The sequence below is a fragment of the Thunnus maccoyii genome, chromosome 7, assembly GCF_910596095.1.
Source record: "Thunnus maccoyii chromosome 7, fThuMac1.1, whole genome shotgun sequence".
In the NCBI taxonomy this organism is placed as follows: domain Eukaryota; kingdom Metazoa; phylum Chordata; class Actinopteri; order Scombriformes; family Scombridae; genus Thunnus; species Thunnus maccoyii.
The window spans coordinates 18749979-18773721 of NC_056539.1; the positions used below are offsets into that span (position 1 = coordinate 18749979).

Consider the following 23743-nt stretch of genomic DNA (forward strand, 5'->3'; position numbering starts at 1 on the left):
CTTTTACATGGTTAAAGGTGCCATGTGGAGTTTTCTTGTAAACAAACAAAAGTTATGTTCACATTCACTACTTCTCACCAAAACTCACTGCGTGTATCCTTGTGATCTAAAAAAATGTTTTGAATCCGTTTCCTCCCTCATAAAACATGAACAAAACTTAACAAAAAGTATTTTAAATCATGCATTATTTACATCTGTGTTCACTAGCTTGCAGTCTTTTTCTCTGCCTTTGGCACATTGCAACCACCTGTAGATCAGTGGAGTAATGTGAAACAATTGATAGGACTTTGTACCCTGTCACCCATGTCTTCGTGCTTGTGCATGAGGAAAACAGAACGGGGACCAACTCATAAAAAAAACTAAAGGTCAGAAACTCCACAGGGAACCTTTAAGTGAAGAGCTGTAGGCAACAGGTGATTAATGAAGTTAAGCCAACCACCACCAAACGTCCAGTGCATCACTGAGGTACGCCTTTTCCCATGCTGTCGTGTTTTCTGTTCACTGTTGTTCACTGCAGGGCTTACAACAGTTATTGCAACTGTAACTTCCCCTTTTACTGTATATCAAGTATGCACACAAATGTGAATACTTAATACTAATACATTTTACACACTGCATGAGTAGTTTATTTTGTGCTTCTGAGTTTGTGTGACTGTAAAAAGTCACACAAAGAGTTTCGTGTTTTTGCTGTATTTTTTTTGTTTTACATGGTTAATGCAGGTTGTTCATAAATTTGGTTTTGCTAGATTATTTCGGGAAAGCAAGCTAAAAAAAAAACATACACGCTCACACTAAGCTATGTCCCTTTCACCCTTGGGTTGTGAACTATGTAGACACATATACTCACACACACACATACAAAGTACAATCCCATTTAATCACATGAATCCTGACTGGGAGCATTCCTGTCGCACAAAGTTAGTACGATTTGCTTATTAGAGCAAACAATGGTATCTGTCAATTTCATTTTCATAAGCTGAAAGATTACAGAGCGATGTGCTGATCCTCTGTATCCAGTCCAGCGCACTGCAATTCTTCTCCTTTCCCACGGCTGACAGGCACCTTGTTGTATGTGAATTTAGCAACCTGATTTGTCAGATAGTTACAAACCCACAGATCTTCCCCATCAAGCAGAGCTGAACATGCTTTATTGACTGCTACATAAACTATTTTGATGCACGTGTACTGCTGAAAGACTATAATAGCATGCGGTTAGTATAAAGCCACAGAGGACGATTGTTGGTATTGTTTACAGGTACTTTGCTCTCAGCTGGCCCCCATGTGGTGTCATTATTCACATTAAAGAACACCCTCTCAGATATTATTGCTATAGTATTACAGAGCAGTCTCTGTTCAGACTTCCATTTTAATAACCTGATACACCTGAAAGACTGCATTGTTGTCATTCAGAATTATATGTTGATTCAGCGTAGTGAACCCAATGACTATACCTGAGAAATGATTAATGACACACATCTGCACAAATGTGCACAAAGTGTAAGCCGTGCTCATATACTGTACAAGTGGTGAGGCACACAAAAACATACACAAGTGCTCATACAATTTATTGACAAAAATCAGACAAAAATCCTTTTATCTGTGGTATAAAGCACGCATACTTGCAAAATATTCCATCCATTTTACTCAGAAACCTTAAAAACCACACAAGTCACACACACATACAGTATGAAAAATCACACATGCACACACAAATAAGCCAGTTACACCGCTCACTTGCATTTAGAAAATATTCATGAATATGAAAAGCCATATTTATGAGTGGACGTTTGCCGCAGGGCCGGATTACTGTTGCATTGTTTTTATGAAAATCCTGTAGATGCACCTGCATTGTATTTACTTGCTTTTGTGTGTCTTCAAAAGTATGTTCATGTGCATGAAAAGGATTTTGTGAGCTTGTTTGTGCAGTGTGTCTAATTTGGTTTGTGTGTGTGTGTGTATGTGTGTGTTTCCAGGTGGAGGAAAGAGGGGGCAGTTTGCAGCAGGGGACCGGAGAATGAAATGAAGGAAACGGGAAGGAAATGACGAAGGCTTGCTATGTGAAACCGCAAAACCACACTCTCCCTTTGTCGTCCTGTATGGAAACTTGGACACACACACACACACACACACAGCCTGTTGTTGTTGTGACTGTGATGAAAACTATGGTACACAGGATCTGAGACACAGGATAAACACTGAACTTGGAGAATAGAAAGAGACAGAGGACGGAGAGAAAGGGGGGAGGAAAAAAAGTTAGATTGTACATTAAAAAGACAACCTGACTACAGAGGAAATTATCCTAAAAATTTAGAAATCCAGAAATCTCATAACAGCTGATAACTTCAATAATTTTTCCTTTTAATTTGCGCCAGCAATCATTTTTGTCAGAGTCAGCGTCCTATTTTTCAAACGGCTCTCATCTCTTTTTGGAATTAAGCTATTGAAAGAGACGTTTTTGAGTGGGAGCAGGAAAATCACGAACAAATAAAACGATTATTGTACATTTGACGGCTTAGCCAAACAAGCCAAACAAAGCATTTATGCACATTTATTTAAGAGTGAGACAGTATAGGACGCCAGTTCTTCCAGGCTGATAACCCACAGGGGCGACACAAACACCACTGTCGCAACCACAACACGACAGAATCAAACAGGACAATATGGAGGATATTTCCTGCTGTTTGTTTTAACCATCCTAGAGTACCATATCAGCATGTCCACCACATCAGAGCAGTTCATACATTACCAGCTAAAATATAAATCACAAAAAAATCCATTGATTTAAGAATATTTCCCCTTGGCCTTAACATTCAGGTGCTCTGGGGCAAACATGATTCATCTGCAAAGACCGACACAAAAACAAGAAAGGAATGTCAAAGGAAGGTCAGAGGCCACTGCAAGAATGCCATTGGCATGTTTGTTATCACATATTTGCACACAAATGCGCATAACTCAGTGTATGTGTAAGCACACATACACACACTTTTAAGGCTCTGAAGAAATCTGGGCTTGTTTTTGAACAATCTCATCTTTCTGCTCAGTAATGTTGTTTTGATTTAGGTTGTCTCTTCTGTGAAAAATTGCCTCCAGAATGAGTTTTCTTCATTCCTGTAACAGAGAAAAACAATGTTTCCACCTTGGCCTTATTAGCATTTCATATTTGATACAGAGGTGACATCTTGTTTTAGTTTTAGTTTGTGTGTGTGTGTGTGTGTGTGTGTGTGTGTGTGTGTGTGTGTGTGTGTGTGTGTGTGTGTGTGTGTGATATCAGAATTGCATTTGTCTCTCATTTTCTGTGGGCTATGTGCTGTGTTGGAATTCACTTGTATCCTGTGCTTGACCAGCATGCATGTTTGCTTTTATGTCTTCTTGAGTCAGTTTTCGTGTGTGTGTGTGTGTGTGTGTGTGTGTGTGTGTATGTTAGGACGAAATTACATGTTTGGGTGTGGCATAATTCAGATGCAATACACTACATTCTGTGGTAAATTGGTAGTACATTTTGTAGCATGTGAGTATTTGATATTTGGCACCAAATAAAAACCCAAGTCTGATAAACTAAAGGCAACTCAGGGAATTTTGAATGTATACATAGATATAAACTAACTCAGTCGGAGAGAGATTCCCAATGATATCTGCTGGGTTTCATTTCGAATTCTGCAACATAAATCTCATAATCTGATCTGTTCATATAAAGACAAATCTGCTCTCTGCCACTGGTTGATATAACACAACCCCACCCATTTCATCAAAATTTGCTGGTCTAAGCATACAGTATAAGGTAGCTCTTTCACAGGAAAAATCCCCTGGCACAGGAAGTGATGTGTTTTATGTTCTTGGCAGGATCAGCAGGGAGATAAAATGAGGAAAAGGTTTGTGGTTGGCATGAGTTGTGATAGCAACCCAGACTAAACTCAAACTTCAGTGAAGAAACATGCAAACTGCAGTAATTAAAATCAATGTTAAGCTGCAAACACAAAATCTCAAATCTCTCTCATGCACTGCCACTTTAACGTCCACTTTCAGGTAAGCCAGGCAACAAAGTGGGCATAGCAACAGCCAAGGGCGCTGAACATTTCCTAGATGGCTCATGAGACCTGGTGACATGCTAATTCCATGGATACAGCAATGTAGGGGTGGGGGGTAGGGGGAGTGAGATTACAGTCTAGCGGTGGAAGTCCAGCAAGGTTGCTCTGTTGTTTCCTGGAGCTCATGGCCTGTGTCTTAAGAGGCTTTAAGAAGCTTGGAAGAGATGAGCTGCCATCTGGCTAAATCCCAAACAGCCAGCCACACATGGTTGGGAAAATGTTGACACCGCTGATGTGGTGTGGTGTGGTGCAGCACAGAGCTGCTGGTGACTTGATTTTCTACCTCTATATGTATATATATACACCACATCAGCAGTGTCAACATGTTATATATATATATAGATAGATAGATAGATAGATAGATAGATAGATATAGATATATAGATAGATAGATAGATAGATAGATAGATAGATAGATAGATAGATAAAGTAATATAGATGTAACACTTTAAGAATTTTGAAAACCCAGTCACCTGAGTTATTAAAATTTGAATAAACTCACTGACACTGTGTGAAGTAATTATTGTTCAGTCAGCTCTAGACTATGATAATTAACTGTTAATTTTGCTGTGCAGCCTTGCCCTCTTCCAACAATAGAAGAACAAACAAAATAATAGTTTGAAGATTAAAATAGTTATTTAGCATCAGAGTTCACTGGTCTTTTGAGGAAGTATTACATGCCTTAGGGCAGGTGCAAGCTGAAACGGCTGAAAACTTGATCACAGTGACACACTCTTTAATAAATTTCTCTCCGTCACTAAACTTTCCTGCTCTGTTATGTTTATAACTAAGACAAAAGTGACTGTTCCCATCACAGGTGTCACCATAAATATTCAGCAGGTGCAGTCCACCATAATGTTTCTATCTTGCATCGTCCATTTTTTGTACCTCAGCAGTGGTTTGGTTTTGCAGCATGACTGCGGTTGTTTACAGTTTCACAAACCACATCTGTGTCAAGTAAGCTACAGTACAATCCCTGCAGGGAGGGAACATGCTGGCACGCAGCCTTCACCCTACCAGTCCGCTCAGGTCTGTTGAAGGCCTTCACTGTTTACAAGGTTTACTCTATCTATCTCTGTTTAAGCCCTTTCATCAGTGTTTAGATATGGAAATGACAGCTCTCCTGTTTTAAATATTTATATATGTAGTTAAGTTGCCACCACACTGTCAGTTGTTGTCCTGTCAGTCAGTCATGCAGCCTGTGAGTCACATATCTTCTTTCTCATTGATTTTATGGCTTGATATTTTGTGATGTGACATGACTGACATGATGATCAGTCTTTAAAATCAACATCACAGACTAGACTACAGTAAAATGTGGTGTAAACACTATCAGCTGAGATTCATGTACCTACAGCAACTTCTGTTGTTTTGATTTTATTGTGAATCTAAGGAGTGGTTCTTAGACAGAGTGGCAACAGATAAACATTGTTGGGATTTCAATGAACAAAAGGTCCTGTTTTGTTTACATTCCCCTTGCAGGGAGACACATGCTTTTGGACTGTCTGCCTAGAGCGGAGATACACAGAGCTGAATGGTGCTTTGCTCTCTTCATGCGGTTTCTTCTGATGTTCAGTTCTCAGACCTCCTGATCAAGGGAACATGGTGGAGAGGTCAATCATGGGTATCAAGAACCTCAACCATGTGAGCTGGTGACGTTAAACAATCAGGGAAAAAGGCGAGGTTAGCATTTTCCTTTCTCAGGAATCATTGGGAAAGTGCCTGTGAGCAAGGCATTCAGCTCCCAGCTGCTCTGAAGACTGTGTGTATGCAGCTCAAATGTGCTTGATAGACTGAAAAAAAGCAAATCTTCTCTCAAACCCTCTTAAGGAAACATGACGTGCAAATGTTTGTCAGATAAATAGGAAATTATACACCTAGAAGATATTTTATCCAGTACCAGAACTATAATGCGTTTTATAAAGTATTGCATTCTGCATAATGTGCAGGTAGAGAAGTTATCCTCACTGACATAAATGAGGTGGACAACATATCATAAATGCAATATAATTCAACAGCAGCACAAACTGCAGCCCCTAAAACTGCCAAAAACCTCTTTACATGTAGGATTTATTGCAGACCTGTTGTGTTAGACTGCATTAGTTTTAGCTAGGTGTACCTAATAAACTGGTAACTGAGTGAAATTTCATATATACTGTATTGACAACTTACCTGACACAATGTATTGTCCTGAAGTGATAAACTATACTAATTTGATGTCAAAAACAGCCTAAAACAGCCTACTTAGTACACTACATATTTTCCTCACAAATTAAGGATAAAACCCCTAATATTTCTGTAAATAATATAATAATAATATATATAATAATAATATTACTTTTGTCATGAGAAAACTTTAAAACTTTGAGTTTTGTGACTTTCATGTTTCCACTGAAAGATTACATGATCTACTGCAGGCTAAGAAATTTGTGGGAATTGTGCTAAAACTAGAAACAAAGACATCTTTATCAGCTCCTAACATTTTGTTTTTTTCACCTAACATTGACTACTTCTGTTTCATGTGTACAGTCTGTAAAAGTATATTGTTTATGAGGCGTAGCAGCAGTAAAATAGCATCATGTCATTTCTTTTATGACACCATTATCTTCTCATCCTGTCCACTCTGAAGATTTCAACAGACAAAAGTGCAACATGTGTAAATGGGGGGAAAAACTACATTTTCCACAAGTTCAGAGGTGACTGCACCCAAACGGCCAGGCCATATATCGATTAGCTTTGAGCTGGGCTGTCAAGAGGACACCTATCCATGCATGTCAACTGATGACATGCTGGCAAAATGCAATGAATCAAATACCCGTTCAGTGAACGCAGAGACCCTGATCCTTTCTCACAGCAACAGTCTGTCGATACCAGGCGGCAGCATGTCTGTACACAATGCCCTCCATAGAATTGATCTAAATACAGTGGTCAGGACGTGTCTATCAGTGACAAGGTCTGTCTGGTACAGGTCATGCGGTCAGTGGAAAATTCAGATTTGATTATGTTAGTCTAATCAATGCCTCTGAGCTCTTGGAGTCTCTGTAAATATGTCACTGTGGTCAAGCCCAGAAGACTTTCACTGATATATGTGTAGCTCAAAACACAAACACACCCAGCACAAAGTGCAGCTTTTAGAGCATGTCATGTGTTGAAACAACAGCCATTCATAAAGTGCAAAGTAGATATGTGTGACTAAGGAATTTTTATAGTGTGATCCTTCACAGTTCTAGGTTACGGTTTTCTCATTGGGGATATATTTGTATTTTGCTCCTCAGATATAGTACTGGTGCTCCAAGCCTTCCTGTCAGCAGATAAAAGCACCTACAAACACTCACAGGTACAAACAGAAACATGTGCATCCCATGGGACGAGCTTGAGAAGTAACATGTTGGACTTGCATCTGTTTCCTCTCTGTATTTGAAAAAGGAAAATTACACATGTGGATTTCATCATAGTTTCCTCACATTTGGACAAGTCTGAAAAGTAGGCCATGCTATCTGGTGAATAAAGTTGCTCAAAACCTACTCTCACTTTGCTCTTGCTGCTGAACAAAAAAAGCAAAGAAAAGCATTATGGGAGCATGAATGCGCCTCAGGACTCCCTCCTACACAGAACTTGCTGATGGATATCTCATTAAAAACACTAAAAAGCCTCATGATGGGATCTCATTTTGGATTCTGCATTCTCCTCAGACAGCCTGTCTGTCTGAGGGTCACCCCATGATTTTCTCTCTCTCCTCTGTTATTATTCCATTTCCTCCCTGTGAACGGAAAGCCCGAAATAACCCTGCTGAAATCTATGGTTCTCCGGGGGCAAAGCTTTTGTGTAGGAGCAAGTGGAAAACAAGAGCAGCGGTGGCTGAATGGGACACTGCGAGATCTAGAGTTTCACAGCCTCATGGGGCTCGCTCCATAGACACAGACACGGCTCATTACACGAGCAGACTGTATGGAGACCATCTGAGAAGTGTCGTGTGAGACACTCAGCATGTATGATTCACGGGGGAAATTGTAGGCTGGACTCTTGTCTGAGGCTAAATGATGGCTGAGTACACAGTGATGAAATATTCTGTAACTACCTGCAATTGTGTATATGGTGAACTGACAGGTTATGATCCTAGCTCAGGGTATCTCCTGATTTTAAGCCACGCCAGAGGTGGTCCAGACTGAAATATTTCACTAACTTAAGTAATGAACATGGCAAACATACTTTCTAAACATGCTGATGTTAGCATTTAGCACAAAGCACCACTGTAATACAGCTTCACAAATACGCTAGCATGCTGTAGACAAGAAGCAACTGTCATGACTTGAGACTGAAGCCAATATATCTTAAAGTGCAATGCCACCGATAGCTGCTAGATGCTGGCTCCAAGCGTCAACTTCTCTCTAGAAATATTAAGTCAACAATTTTTTTCATTATGGTTGCAAACACTCAGTTCAGGCCCTCTCATGTGGGCTGGTGGTCATTTTGGAAATTATTGCTCTGTTAATAAGATTTGAAGACTTATAGTAGCTTTGATGTCTGGGTGTTGATTGACAGCTATGATCACCAGTTCACTCACCTGCTGCCCTCCTGGGCTCCGGGACTCACACTGAGTCGGACTATTATTGCAATATTTCAGTAAGTTTAATGTTACTTGATTATGATACCTGCCCTGTTAGCACAATTCAGCTAAAGTACCTGATGTTAGCCCAAGTGTGCACCACTCAGTGTTCCCAGTAAGCCAGCATTCGCTTCTGTCCAAGGTAGCGGGGCGTGTTTCCAAAGTGTGATAGGAAACAAGCCCGCGCTCCTTATTTGGAAAGTCTTGGCTCTAAACAGAACAGAGGACACCAACCACAAGCAGCAACTCTGGGCTTCAAACCGGATCCAATGCAAACCAATTGGTAATGTCACACCTCGCTATGACCATCTTTGCACACAGTCCATGCTGTAAACTCTTATTCTTGTTTTCACGATGAAGTTATTTTTTCATCCAAGTGGTTCATTTTAGGTTACATAACCCAATTTGTCAGCCACCGGTGCATAAAATCACTAGCGTCTATGTGGATGTGTCACAGACACAGTGCTTTTAATGGATGCACATTCTCAATAATTAATTACAGCAAGTCTGTCTTTGCCTGCTGAGTTATCTTTTCTCCACTTCAGCCAGAGTAGCACTTTAGAGGATGCAGCACACAAAATGTTTTTTGAAACAGGTGTGCATGAAAAGTCGTGCTAAAAGTCAGAGTGCATCTGCGTGCATAGACGTGCACACACAAATCCTGGAGGACAGCTGTCAGATTCAAACTAATGAGAGTTGAGGCTGGCACCATAATGGATTTCTCTCTGTCTCTCACTGTCTATCTGTCTCAGTCTCTGTCTTGCACACTCACAGCGCCCTGGTAATGTCATAGGTGGACCCTGACACTGACACTGTCTGACACTGTCTGCCTGTGAAGCACAGGATCGAAACACATCTTCTCCAAAATAAAAAAAAAGGCCAACAAAGTTCACCCCGAGTTTGCCTGCAGGGTCTGCTCCACCTCTGATTCTAAGCTGTGTGTAAAATGACCCTCAACACTCGTTTTTTTTAATTGAAGAGTGTGTTAATTACACACTTTCACAACACTAATAGTAGCATCAAATTCAGCTCCTCCACACCTGCCCCCACTTGTGAGGTACTGTCTACATAAAGCATATAATTATGATCCGAGGGCATGCTGGGACTTGTTGCTCTCTGCTACTATTCTTAGAAATTGGTTTATGTTTCCACAGTAAAGAGAAGGTCACTGTCCCTCTGTGATCTGATTGAACCCTTATGACATCTCCAGTGCTGCTGGTGTAATCAGATCCAGGCACATTAACAGCTCTGGTGCTTTCCCAGCTCTCCTCATGCATTACAGATGAACAGATTTTGTTGCGTGATTTTAAAATGAAGCTGTGTGCATGTCTGGCACTGGCGATGATCTGGTACAGCAATGGCCCACGGTGCCGTTCCACTTACAGATAATTAGGAACTTCTGCTCTTCTACTTCTGTGTCAAGCCAGGCTCTGACCGCCAGGTTCATTCTTTTTATTCAAAAATGTTTCCTTTTTTATGGCTGAGCATATTAAAGATTCTGATCAGAGCAATTCTCTCAGTGAATTATATTGTGATAGAGTTTTTTATGTGTTGACAAGGTGTCATTGCAGAAAACAATAAGTGGCAGGTATCCAGAATACTTATTGAACCCTGTGGTAGTAATATAAAGCAAATTGTTGCTTTATACTTTATACACACAACAGCAGCAGAGCTAAATAATTGATCAACAACTATTTATTTCAATGATTTGCTGCTTTTCTTTGTAATATATAATGGTAAATGTAATATTTGGGGTGTTTTTGATGGTTGTTTGGACAAGAAATCAGCTTGGGCAATCACCTTAGGAATATTTTCACAGTTTATATGTATTGTATGGGCCAAAAGGCTCAATGAAGGAATAATTGGCAGATTATAAAAAATAATCATTAGTTGCAGCCTTAAACAGCAGGTTTGTCATCATCTCAGTTCACATGTTGGGATGTTCTAAGAGTTGAGGCTCCAACTATGAGCCACAACATCCTTATTTTGAGTCCAGCTGAGGGCCTTTGTTGCCTGGAGCTCACCATCTCTCTCTCGCCTCATTTCCTGTCATTTCACTACTGTTGACTTGATAATAAAGGTATAAAATGCCCATAAAATTGCTCTTTTAAGTTAGTTCAGACAATGTATGTTTTGATACCTTTAAACTTTTGAAACCCTGAAAAGACACTTCTTTTTTTTTTTTTAAATGCATGATTATCTGTCACAGAAAAAAATTGCTTTCTTCTGTCCTGAATAACAATTTAGTTATAAAGATGGGTAGGCATTAAAAACCAACTGCAACATACTCCACTTCTTTGATTGACACTGAATGTGTAGCCTCTTTCCCTGTGACTCATACATGGATTACAGTAGGTTAAGCAAACATTTGTTCAAGGGAAATGCGAACGCGACGTGTGAATGTCAAAACGCCTCTTTTCATTCTCTCTTATCAATCAGGAACTCCACTCTCTTCCTTGGCAGCTTGAAACGTGTTCTACAACCGCTTGTTGTCAACAAACACCATCAAACCTTTAATTGTATGAATAGGCTGGCTGCACATGTGTCTGATATCCAGGAAAGCCTGGGAGATTGTGAGAACACGATTGCTTTTGCAGCGGTGGGACACAAGAGAGGCCACATGAGAATGTAGGTCAGGGAGAAAGATTCGACTAAAAATTGGAACAGCAGACAAATGGCCTGTTCCTCTCTTTATGTTTGTGTGTTAGGAGCACTGGCTATCTGTGTCACTAATTACATTAAGCTGGGCACATGTTGATGATGTCATACTGTCTTCACAGTAAGTAAGAGTGGCTTCTGTGAGGCTGCAGCTGTTGTAGGCAGGCCATCAAACTGCATGAGGAAGAGAAACTAAAAGTGTGATTTTTTTGCGCTCTGTTGCTATTTCAACTCACATGCACAATTTCCACATACCGTAGGAAGACACAAATATAGCAACAATCTCAATTTAGCATGTCTGTACGCCTCTTGAAAGCACATCAATTCATAATGAGCCGCTGTGAAGCCTTTCATAGGACCAACCACCGGCTGAAATACATTAACCTTCTGTCTCTGAATCCATGGTGGGATTTTTTTGTTTTTGTTTTCAGTGAATACCTCAGCATGGCCGATGGGATCGTGTCAGCTGGTGAACACACAGTCTGTCCAGATAAGAATCCCCATATCCACCTCCTCTGGGTAGCCTGTTTTCTCCCTCCTCATGTCTTATTCAGCCCTGTATGTGTGCAGCATTGGTTCTAGTGGTGTTAGTGAGAATACGCCCGGCTCTGGAGGAGCATCTCTGCATGCTGTAGGGCTCCAGGGTACAGCCCTGGCAGACAGGCGCGCAGAGCTAATGGCTTAATGCATCAATATCTGTGTGTTTGAGTTGTTACTGTTATTTCAGTCTGGGGCCAAATGAACGGCAACTGGAACTGTGTGGCGTTTTGTGTAGGCCTGTGTCTGTCTGTGAAAAGGAAGTGACAAAGACAGTGACAGTGACATGTCTTCCGCATTTAGAGCAATGTGAGAAGTGGTGTCACTGTTGCCAAGTCACATCCCTCACTGACCACAGGCCACATGTGCTGGAATGAGAAGTGATTGTGACTGTCTCCTTGCCGATGCAGTATATATCAGATATTAAGCGTAATGTACTGGCATTTAAAAGAAGGAACTAATCTAATCTTTTATCAAGGTCAAATTCATTTATGAACTGATAATTTCCGATAAGTTGAACTGCACAAAGGAAGTATATCCAATTCATTTTGTCAAACTAGACACATAACACTACTAATTAATGGGGCAAACATATACCTGCTGGTTATAATATATGATTTCAGACTCATACTAATACATTGTAGATTTACAGTACTTCTTTTAACTCTTAAGATATTTTCTGTAGCTTACAATCAAAGGAGGACAGACGTAATAGCAAATAAAAAGCCATCAGTATCTTATTAAGGGAGCTCTGGCGCTTCTGCTTCCTTGTCATTAAGAGCCATGTGATGTTCTAACTGCTTGCGCTTGTGGTGACGTCCTCCTGTGTGGCCTTCCTTCCCCTGAGGCCAGCAAGAATGAATGAGCCTTCAGTACCCTAACTAAATAAGTTCAACTACAGCCTGTTCCCTAGAAGCAATTTGGTGAAAGGACATAAGCATCCGTCCAAGACTACTGAATGAAATGCATATTTAAAAGCAGCATAGATACTACAGTGATAACACTGATAATGCTTATAGCCTACAGTTGTAAAATGTAGTCTCTGTCTGTGACTTTTTTCTCAGTAGTGTAAATGACCTCAATTTGAGAAAGGTAAGTCCCTGCTCATACTGAAGGAAGACATGGCCTACTTGTTTTCCAACACAAATATACACATACATAATGAACTATGACACATTCATATGACTTCCTTTTTTTTTATTGATAATGAGGTTCCTGTGAGGTTCACATAACAAACCACATTTTTTATTCTTTAAAAAATAACATATTTATACTTAAAACATCTTACTTTACATCTTAATACATAAAGGTGTTGTTTCTTTTGCACAGCAAAGATATGACATTTATGTTTCAGACAACATACCAACAGACATTATGTACATGGTAATCAACATAATACTTGAATGAATTCCACAACAGTGCAAAAAATAAAATAATTGAACAGGCTGTCACAAAAGCGCCCTGACATGAACATTAAAGGGTGCCTGATTAGGCCCATTGAACCACTTATGAAAAAAAACGAGACGTGCTTTAAAAACAGAGTGTTTTTTTTTTATCATGATGGACATTTTTCAACAGAAAAATGCCATTTTCACGAGAGAAAAAAAGGTAGGTAAACAAGCTTGAGGCTACAACAAATCCTCTTAAATAAAAGAGATGGAATTAGTGCTGTGCGTCCTAAGGCGCACTGGGGTTTTGTCGGTTCAACCAGCCATCTCTCAAATGGGCATGCACTTGTTTTCCAATTTTTTTATGGGTGTATACAATCCTAAAATATAATTCTGTAGCTAACTTGTGCTGGTTATTGTCCCAGAATCTTTGAGGATCTTTTCTGGATCCTTCAAATTAGTCATGGAGGCACAAATCAGAAAAACACTCCAGCACAAGGTTGACGAAAGAGGAAATGTTTTTTTCTGGAGACATCATAGCTCAACAAAACAATGAGTCAGAGGAGCACAGAAATGCCTAATTATTCAGGCAATTTCCTGCACCTTCACCTCTTCAAACCCATTAGTGAGCAGAGGGGGCTCCTGGTTGCTCTCTATGGAGGATTCACTCCCCGTGCTCTCTCCAGAGAGAAGTCTGGTGACTCTGAGGTCAGCTTTCAGTGTCTGCACATCGTTTCCTATGCTCATCTCCCCCAAGTCATTAATAATCTGAGTCAACTCCTGTTTACCATTATTAACACAATCATCGTCCGTGTCCAGAATGTCCTCACATTCGAAGTGCATCGCTTTCTCCTCCTCCTCCTCCCCGACCAAGTCCTCCGTGATGGAGCCCAGCTTGGGCGCGCTCCGGCTGCGCTCCACCGGGGGTTTGTAGTAACACTGTCCGTTCAGGAGCTTCCTGAGGGGAACCAACGGGATGGTTTGTTCCCCTATTAGCTGTTGCTGTTGGTGTCTGGCATCGTCCCTCCGTTTTAGTCTTTTGAACTCAGCCAGGGCTGTTGCTGAGGTCTGGTACAGCAGCAGTGCCATGGCCTTTGCCTTCTCCGGCTTGGACACCAGCACTGCGTGGCAGCGCAGCATCACGGCCTTGTGCTTCATCTCGTGCCTGTAAATCCAAGCGAAAATCTTGGGTAGCCTCGGGTCCGCGACGCAGTAAGTTATCCGGTGCAGCAAGTACAAGTGTCCCGGCCGCCTGGCCTTATCGTCCACATGCACCATCCGGATCCCCTGCGAGCTGACCGTCAGCCTCATCTTGGTGCCGTTCTTGCCCATTTCGCTCTTTCCCCAGATCTTGCTCACCGCCACGTCCGTGCAGCCGTCACCTTTGGACTGGATGGTGGTGGCATTCCCCAGGTAAAGCACCGTGTATGTAGGGTCCTCGCTGGTGATCTTCACCTTTTTCCTCTTTGACTTGAACATGCTGCCCACCCTGTTGAGTGCGCTCTCGGGGCAGGACTTCGCGAAGGAGGTGAGCGCAGAATAGTTGAGACTCACCGCATAGCCCTTCTGCTTGGACTGCTTATCTTCCTCTATCAGGTCAAACTTATTCTTCTTCCAAGGCAGCATTTTATCGCTGTCAACAGGAACAAAGTCTACTGAGAGAGAAAGAAAAAAAACTTTTTATTACTACTAAATTCTACAAGTGTTTACTGTCAGGTCATTTATGAGCTACTCTATGAGAACTGAACGCAAAGACACCGTACTTCATCTGTGCATCCTCTGGAGTGCTCTTGTCCATTGTGGTGTCCCACAGCCTGAATCTTTGTAGTACAGATTACAGTCTACTGTGGGGGGAACGAACCTCGAGGTTTATATACTGGGAAAAACCATTTCAGTGTGACTGTAGGGGGGACTGAACCAAATGAAAATAGTCGTATACATTTGGGTTGACTGCGTTCATTAATACAAAACTCTCACGTTTGCTTGCTTGTTTTCAAATGACTGCAGCATCATTTTGAACATATGTAAGATTAATTATTTGGAAATAAATTAAAGTACAGACACAAACACTGAATTATTAGTTTAATGCAACAATTACACAGTAACATTTAATAACATCATACAGTTTCTTACAAAAGATGACTGGAATGTTATTACATTTTATATTTTACATACAGAAATAATTTTAAAATCTTACTACACAAGCAGTTACTTTCTGTGAGGATATTACAGCCAGGTTATCATATCTTATCAATGACATGAAGATATTAAGTTTTTATTTTCATTATAAAGTCACTGCTGAGCCCAAGTAGACAACATTTCTATATTAAAATATCCATGATTTTTCTTAAGCATCAATAGGCTGCCACATTCCTACCACAAACCAAAATCATGTTGTCTTTGTTAAATGTGTTCACTTTGTTTCTCACAGTTTTTTAAGTTACATTTGACAAAAGTAATCTTCCCTTTAATGTGTTACTAAAGAATTTTTTCGAAATTAGAAGCGTGGCGTGCTGTCATGGAATTAAATCAACATCAGCAGTCACATCTTAAGGCCGCACAGACTTCCAGGAAGATTTTTTCATCTTAACTTTTGCTATTTTCTTGCCATGTTATGTTATATGTTTTAATGTTATAGCACTTTGAGATTCGCGGTGAATGAGAAGTCCAGTACAAAATAAATGCATTTTTGTTGTTGTTGTTGTTGATGATGATGACGATGATGTTATAGTTATTGTTATTGTTATTGTTATTGTTATTGTTATTGTTATTGTTATTGTTATCATCATCATCATCATCATCATCATCATCATCATTATCATCATCATCATTATTATTAGCCTACTTATAGAATGTTCGCGGGACAACGTGTGGTCTGAATTAAATGCGTTTGTCTTTCGAGAAATAGGGAGTACGGACTACAGAATATAGTAGTCAGACTATGTCAATTCATCATATTCATGAATGTGGGGTGAGGATAGCAGGGTAACCCTCATGTTGCTTTATGCTGCCATCTTTTGGTTCACATCAGAAGTGCGTTTTGTGATCGTGGAGAAAGAGTTACTTGTTACTTTGCGCAATATGAAGCTTTAATTTATTATGTATAATCTATTAGCAATAAATTAATGAGAAGTGTATTTATACGTGGCCTATTTTATTAATGACTGTAAAATGCGTTACCCCTGCGGAACTAATGTTGGTATAGTCCCATTTTCTTCAGGGCACATTTGACAGCTGGACAAATAAGTGGACTGTTCCATAGCTGCGTTACTGAATTTGTTTATAACAAACGAGTTATCACCCCAAGACTTTCAAGGATGAAGTATTTTTATATTTAATATACGAAATAACTATTTAAATGAAATGTGTTCAGAGTCGCTGAGGCGTAACTGTCGGAATACGTCACTGACTTGGTTTGTTCCACTTCCGCTTCTTACGACAACAACGTAACGTAGTGCCATGGATACTTAGTGCACATGGGTCACAGTTGTTGCTGACATTTCTCGCATTTGCAGTTTTCAGTTTGATATTTCTACGGTGTTTTGTGTGAAGCGACAACAACAGAAGTTAGTATGGGTAAGAAGAAGGCAGGCGGAGGGGGCGGACTGGGCAGAGCTCTGATAAAGGAGAGACTCCAGGCTGGCCGAGGCAACAAGAGGGGCGACTCCTGGGTATGACATGGCAACAACTAATAATGTCGTAGAAGTGATTATATCTCGCTAAATGATGACATTTTATAAAGTCTAATTTGTTGTGGCAATGTTTGAGATACGAAACGACTCCTTCATTACTTGTAGGATCCGGCAAAGTTCAGTGTTTTACATGTCAGTTACTGTCGCCAAACTTCATTAGAAACATGTTATTTTTTGTTTTTTTGCTTACGTAACGTAAGAAAGTACATTAAGTAATACCTTGGGTAAATTCGCCATGGAGACACATGCTCCAGGAGTTTGTTTTTTTTCATATTGTTGGCTTTTTAGAATCGGATCATTGGACTTCCTACGGTCCTATTATCCACGTGTGTTTTGATGCAAGGCACTTATGGTAATACAATCACTTAAAAGCTATGTGGGTGGAACACACTACAATTACAGTGTGTACTCATGATTGACACTTTGTCTTCTGGAGATGCACACTTTGTAGTAGTCACTGCACACTAATGTGGTATGTGATTAGTTTAGACCTAATTTGACTTTTGTTTTACACTTACAGCTCCACACCAGCGAGCTGAGTGATGGCTATGACTGGGGACGGCTGAACCTGCAGTCAGTGACAGAACAGAGTTCCATGGACGACTTTCTGGCCACTGCTGAATTGGCAGGAACAGAGTTTGTAGCTGGTAGGTGATACTTAATTTAATTCTTGTTTAATACTTGGGTTGTGCTTACTTAACTCAGGAGTTGCAGGCAGTGTGTTGTATGCACGGGTCTATCTACTCTGCTTCCTAGGAATGAAACTCATGCCTGTAATGTAATTATCTGTCTGGGTCACAGTGTGTTGTTCCATTCCTGCTTAAAGGAATATAATCAATTCTTATAAGTAAAGAATTAAGTTGGTAAGTAAGTTATAAATATGTTTGAATTTGGGCATCGGCTTTTGAGAGTCTTTGAATACCTTTTTGTTGTTGTTGTTGTTGTTGTGTTACTGCATCTTTTTCATCTGTAATTACTGCTCTCTGTTTCTTTTTTTTTTCTCAGAGAAACTCAACATCAGGTTTGTGCCAGCAGAAGCTAGAGCAGGCATATTAACAGCTGAGGAGAAAAACAGGCTAAAAAGGCTGCATGAAGACAACAAGCATTTCCTCAAAATTCCTCGACGGTAAATTGAACAGATTTAGTTAATTTACTGACATATAAGTATATTTTGCATTTTTAGATGTTGTTATGTCTCTGCTTGTTTTCAGCCCCCACTGGGATGAAAGCACCAGTCCAGAGGCTCTTCAGCAGGCAGAAAAAGACAACTTCCTGGAGTGGAGACGAGAGCTTGCACAGTGTGTAATATTCTGTGTCCATATAGTTTATTGTACACCCATTTTGGATTATCTGTGTCAGTAATCTATTAAGTGTTACTTTTAAAGGCTTGAAGAAGAACAGAAGTTAATTCTCACACCATTTGAGAGGAATCTTGAGTTCTGGAGACAGCTGTGGAGAGTCATTGAGAGGAGGTAGATACTGCTGCCTGTTCATACATGTGTTTAATGAGGAATGTCTTCTTCTTATGTGATGCTTAAAGTAAAACTGTTTGTTTTCTTGTAGCGACGTCGTTGTTCAAATTGTCGATGCCAGAAATCCTTTGCTGTTCAGATGTCCTGACCTGGTAAGAACATTTATTTTTAATGGTTGCAGAGTTGGTTCAGTGGGGAATGCAGCGTGTGTTACCGCTTATAACTAGCAGAAATACTGAAGTCAAGGTGAGCTTCACTTCTGTTCTGTTTATTAAAGTTCTTTTTTCCCCGTTGTGTGCTGCAAGGAGTTGTATGTAAAGGAGGTGTCGGAGAATAAGGTCAACATCCTGCTGGTGAACAAGGCCGACCTGCTGACCAGGGAGCAGAGGCGAGCCTGGGCCAAACACTTTGAGAAAGAGGGGCTAAGGGCAGTTTTCTGGTCTGCGCTGGCTGAAAGCAATAGACTGGATGCAGAGGAAAAGGTGAGACGGTGGAGCTTTAATGATGAGCTGTATATAAAAACGTCATAATTATGATAATAATATAATAATAATGCATTTGCATTCCGAGGAGCAGATAACTGTGTGGACTCACATTGTAATTTCAAAGGGGTTTCGGGATGCTTATGAATAGTCACGCTCTTCAACATCCTCAGACTTACTGTTGCCTTTAAACACAGTATTTAAAGCGGTAAACTTCTCTTCCCATAGGGCATGGAAGTGGAGGATCCAGAGTGTGGAGAGAGTGACCCAGAAGAGATGGAGCAGCCAGACAATGAGGACTTGAGCCAAAAGGGGGCAGATGGAGAGGAGAAGGAGGAAGAAGAAGAAGAAGAAGAGGGAGAGGATAGTGGTACAGAGGAAGAGGAGCAGGAAGAGATAACCGTAGATGAGGAGGAGTGGTTTACCTGCTCAGAAGATGAGGGGGGAGAAGAGAAAGGGACTGTTGGTTCATCTAATGAATCCTCCTTCCACAACTCCAGTCGGCTGCTGCACAAGGATGAGTTGCTGGCGATGTTTAAGGCGGTTCACAGTGGACCCAGGTGTAAAGAAGACCAACTGACAGTGGGGCTGGTGGGTAAAAATGTATTGCTTACTTGCTGTGTGTGTACAGTAGTCATATATACGAATGCTTTATCCAGGAATGCTGCTGTTCTCACCATAGCTGTGACGAAAAGCTTTCTGAATGGTGCGGAACGTAGCGTCTTAAATGTAAAATATACTCTGTTCTCACATTGTTCTGACAGAAAAAAAGCCTCGACATAAACTAAACTATCCTTTTTCATCATGTGTGGACACAACAGGTCGGGTATCCTAACGTGGGGAAGAGTTCCACCATCAACACTATTCTACGGAACAAGAAAGTGTCTGTTTCAGCCACTCCTGGACACACTAAGCACTTTCAGGTACAGGACGGCTCTCCTAAACTCTCCACGTGAATTCAAGTCATGCTTTCCATCAGCAGAAAGACAAATGTGTGATTGATTTTTGCCTTTTCTTTTCATGTATCTCAGACTCTGTATGTGGAGCCAGGCCTGTGCCTTTGCGACTGCCCCGGGCTGGTCATGCCTTCCTTTGTTTCTACCAAAGCTGAGATGATCTGCTCTGGGATCCTGCCCATTGACCAGATGAGAGACCACGTACCAGCAGCCTCTCTGATATCCTTTATATGTCAATTAAAAATGTTTTGCTTGCATTTTGCAGGTTCTTTACATTATTAATTAAATTGTAACTTTGTAATAGCTTCCTTTTTTTTAAGGAAAAACTGCTAATCACCTTTAAAGGTGCTTTGTGACATTAATAAGTCATTATTGAATACATTTTGAGAAAGTGGATTAAGTGTGTTTATAGGAAATGTGGTCCTAAGTTTAAAAACACAAGATATAAGTCTTTGTCTGGAATATGGGGTGTTTTAATGAACACCTTACCTTATCAATCCTGACAGAGGTCTATTTTATTTTACAGTAATTATACCAAACATCCAAAATTAATTTGAAATGGATATGTTGATGTTTTTACCCAGAATTTAAAATTTTTACACCATAAAGCTCACAGTTACCAGGTTTAAGTTTTGGATGGTGATCGCAGTTAAGCCCTTAACAGATTTTTCAAGTATGTCAAACAATCCCTCGGGACGTATTAGAAGGCACCTACGGCATCAACATCATCCGACCACGAGAGGACGAAGACCCCGACAGGCCCCCCACCTCTGAGGAGCTGCTGATGGCTTACGGATGTGAGACTATCAGACATTGATAGTTTTTCTACAAAAAATAAATAAAATAAAAAGATTTACTTGCAAGTGTGCAACTTTCATTGGCTTTTATTTGGTATTTGGACCATCTCTTGTTTCTCTGTGTTTGTAAAGCTCCGTGCTTTTAGATACAAGCTGTATAGAGTTTATCATCTTGTGTTTTCCTGTTTTTCAGATATGAGAGGCTTTATGACGTCACACGGCCAGCCTGATCAGCCCCGATCTGCCCGATACATCCTTAAGGACTATGTCAATGTAAGTTGCACACATGGGTCAGATTTGAAAAAAGTTGTTCTTGTTTACTTTTGTACAGTAGGTAGGTAATGTTGGAATGAATTTGAGGGACTTTGCACTGAGTACCAAAATGTTTAAGCAAGCCACTAAAAGTCAGTTTACAAATACTGATCTGTGACCCCAAGCAGGATAACCGAATGCAAATTACAATAATCTACTGGTGTTGCATTAAGTTCACCTGCAAGATGGCATGGCATTGCAGCTGGATGTACCACACTAGTCTGCTGTACATTTAAATTTGTGTACTATCCAAAAGTACAGGACCTTAGAGAGTGAATGAAGAGAGGGAGTGACGGTAGTGAGAACAAAGCAGCGAATTAGAGAAATAACGTGTTATTTTCTGATTATTTCATGGTGGTTATGTTCTAAAGAAGAAGTAAATAACCACCAAACACTCAAAAGATACTGTTGAGACAGATGCTCTCAGTTTCCTCTTAATACCTCCTTCTCATTCATTCATTATATCCAACTCATGCAGCAGTAAATACAAAGAACTGGACAAATCTGTGTTGTTTTTTTCTCTTAATACTGCATTTCAAGCACCGTCGTCTTTTTTTATTACCTCATGGGTTTAATATTCATGATCTACCTGGTTCCTCATATGTGGTTGAAATGAAAACAGGATTGCACAGCAGTGACTTTTAGTTCCAAGTTTAGTTCCTGAGATTAGTTCCTCTGGTTCCAAAATACCCGGGACTTTTGGTTGAAACAGGGCTTATTAGAAACGTTTTTGATTTGGGCAGTTGTTCCTATAAAATCAGTTGTAACCCCAAACATTTGCATCCTGAATAGAACATCCTATCCCTAACTGCCTAATAATGTTGACTCCTTACAGGGCAAGCTTCTGTTCTGCCATCCTCCTCCACATATAAATGTTAAAGACTTCCAGCCACAGCACAGCAAGTTCCAGAAAACAGACTCGGACAACTGTGACGTCTCCTCGTCAACAAACAAACAGAAAATCAAGAGAATCGAAAATGTGGTTGACAAGAACTTCTTCCATCAGGTACAACAAACCCACTGTCTTGTTACTAGCAAGGAAAATGCTTGAATAGTATGTCATCACATTAAATCTTGTTTTCCTATTTTCGAGAGGCTTTTTATTGTGATATTGAATGCTTGAGTTTTGATGGGATCTCTGTCTTTAGGAGAATGTGAGAGCACTCTCTAAGGGGGTGCAGTCTGTCATGGGCTACAAACCAGGCAGTGGACCAGTCAGCCTAGAAAAAGCTGGATCAGAGATGGTGGCGGGCAAACCCTGGAAAAAACATGGCAACAGGAACAAGAAGGAGAAAGTACGCCGGCTTAACAAGCATCTGGACGCCTGATGATAATCTGAAATCTAAGCACTTTCAATTACAGATCATTTCAACTGGAGTGGAAAAACCCTGAAGTACAGTTCACATGTGATTCCAAAGGAATAAAGGCTGAGCAGTACCTGTACGTAGACGTAGGCCCCTTAATCCTGTGAGTCCAGAAAGGTCATATTTTGATATTAACCAGTGAAGTGCATAATCTGTAATGGACTGCTCTGGTTCGAAAATCATATTGGTGCAATGCATTCCATCAACTGGATCACCAGTTGTACCTCAGATCTCACAGGACTGTTCGGTAATGAAATCGACATCCAGAGGGTTTGAATTTTATAAGACATTGAAAAGGAGATTTTCAATACAGTTTGCTGAAGTTTTCATTAAACAGGTAGAATACTGTTTGTTGGAAACAGCCTTCACTCAGATATGATTTATGTAACTAAGATTGGTTATCAAATAAAACTGAAAACTTACCATGTGTCACTTGTTTATTACATTTCCACTAGGATATTACTGAGTAATCTTCAGGGTGAAATGTTGGAAATATTGTTTCCTTAAAAGCTATGATTACTATGAGCATGAAACACACAGTAATCAATGTTTTTGATATTAACGTATACGTTTGCAATTTTTGAAGTCTGTCTTAAAACAGGTCAGATGCCCAAATGAACATTGAAACAGTCCCGCTCATCCTTTAAATGAAATGAAAGATGTGAAAGACTTGCTCATAGTGTTGAAATTATTGAAACCAGAGCAGTGCCTGTTTGGAACAGGCTGATTGCTTGGTCTCCAGCTGCTGCTTCAATGCATAGAAAAGTTAATACAGTTGATGTGAGGTGTGAGTGAGTATATATACTTTCAACATGAAAGAAACTAACATTCTGTTATGCACAGATGTTATAAGCAATAAGTGCTCTAATAGTACATAAAAATATTTTCTCATTCCAGGTAGCCTAAAATAAGGGATTGATTTAAAAATAAAATGTGCATGCTATAATAAAGTGGATCGACCATTTTGGGCTCTTAGATCGTTCTTATTTTCTGTGCCTTCAGTTCATATTTGAGTAGGTATGTTTGCGGGTGACCTACGCTCAACCATGTATCTGAACGCCTCCTGTGTAGCCACTTACTGCTGATTTGCTATTAATATTAAACGCATCTCGTGTCTAAATTGCACCAAATTCGACTCTGCACTCCCTTCGTTCCCCTGCAATGCACCCGCCAAGTGTGGAGTCGATGGGATGAATGGTTCAAGAGATACGCGAAGGACACACAGACATACTGACATGCAGAGATTCCATCCTTTAATAGATAGATAAATGTATTTTTAATGTTTCCACTAAATGAAGCAAAAAATAACTAAAACTGGTATATTTACTTAAGAATTCACCAAAACTAAAGCAATTAGATGTGCAACAGTCTAGATAAGATAGAGTGCCTAGATA

General features: G+C 40.2%; 2 protein-coding genes across 4 annotated transcripts; one reads left to right on the top strand and one right to left on the bottom strand.

The window, feature by feature from the left end:
* Positions 1–13068: 13068 nt before the first annotated feature.
* On the bottom strand, positions 13069–15127 carry fam43a (family with sequence similarity 43 member A). 2 transcript variants are annotated; one of them, XM_042416983.1, is made up of 2 exons: positions 15038–15127; positions 13069–14926 (listed from the first exon to the last, which is right to left on the bottom strand). In XM_042416983.1, exon 2 carries the CDS (start codon positions 14898–14900, stop codon positions 13860–13862), a length of 1041 nt encoding a protein of 346 aa, XP_042272917.1. In that variant the 5' UTR covers positions 14901–14926; positions 15038–15127; the 3' UTR covers positions 13069–13859. The 2 variants fall into 2 exon arrangements, with proteins under 2 accessions (XP_042272917.1, XP_042272915.1); XM_042416981.1 differs by having other exon boundaries at positions 13069–14929; positions 15038–15126.
* A 1457-nt stretch (positions 15128–16584) lies between these two features.
* Positions 16585–22771, top strand: lsg1 (large 60S subunit nuclear export GTPase 1). Of its 2 annotated transcripts, none has more exons than XM_042416750.1 (14): positions 16585–16945; positions 17487–17613; positions 17972–18092; positions 18178–18264; positions 18352–18438; positions 18530–18590; positions 18744–18920; positions 19149–19511; positions 19742–19843; positions 19952–20095; positions 20550–20673; positions 20867–20946; positions 21821–21991; positions 22134–22771. In XM_042416750.1, exons 1-14 carry the CDS (start codon positions 16847–16849, stop codon positions 22311–22313), a joined length of 1923 nt encoding a protein of 640 aa, XP_042272684.1. In that variant the 5' UTR covers positions 16585–16846; the 3' UTR covers positions 22314–22771. The 2 variants fall into 2 exon arrangements, with proteins under 2 accessions (XP_042272684.1, XP_042272685.1); XM_042416751.1 differs by lacking the exon at positions 16585–16945 and adding an exon at positions 17220–17318.
* The last annotated feature ends 972 nt before the right edge of the window (positions 22772–23743 follow it).

What these genes read in the sequence shown, in the direction of transcription:
- fam43a (XM_042416983.1), bottom strand. Translation starts at nt 14,900, where the DNA reads ATGCTGCCTTGGAAGAAGAATAAGTTTGACCTGATAGAGGAAGATAAG.
- lsg1 (XM_042416750.1), top strand. Translation starts at nt 16,847, where the DNA reads ATGGGTAAGAAGAAGGCAGGCGGAGGGGGCGGACTGGGCAGAGCTCTG. An exon ending in ACCAACTGACAGTGGGGCTG is followed by an intron (nt 19,512 to 19,741) that starts GTGGGTAAAAAT and finishes TGGACACAACAG; the next exon opens with GTCGGGTATCCTAACGTGGG. An exon ending in GACACACTAAGCACTTTCAG is followed by an intron (nt 19,844 to 19,951) that starts GTACAGGACGGC and finishes CATGTATCTCAG; the next exon opens with ACTCTGTATGTGGAGCCAGG.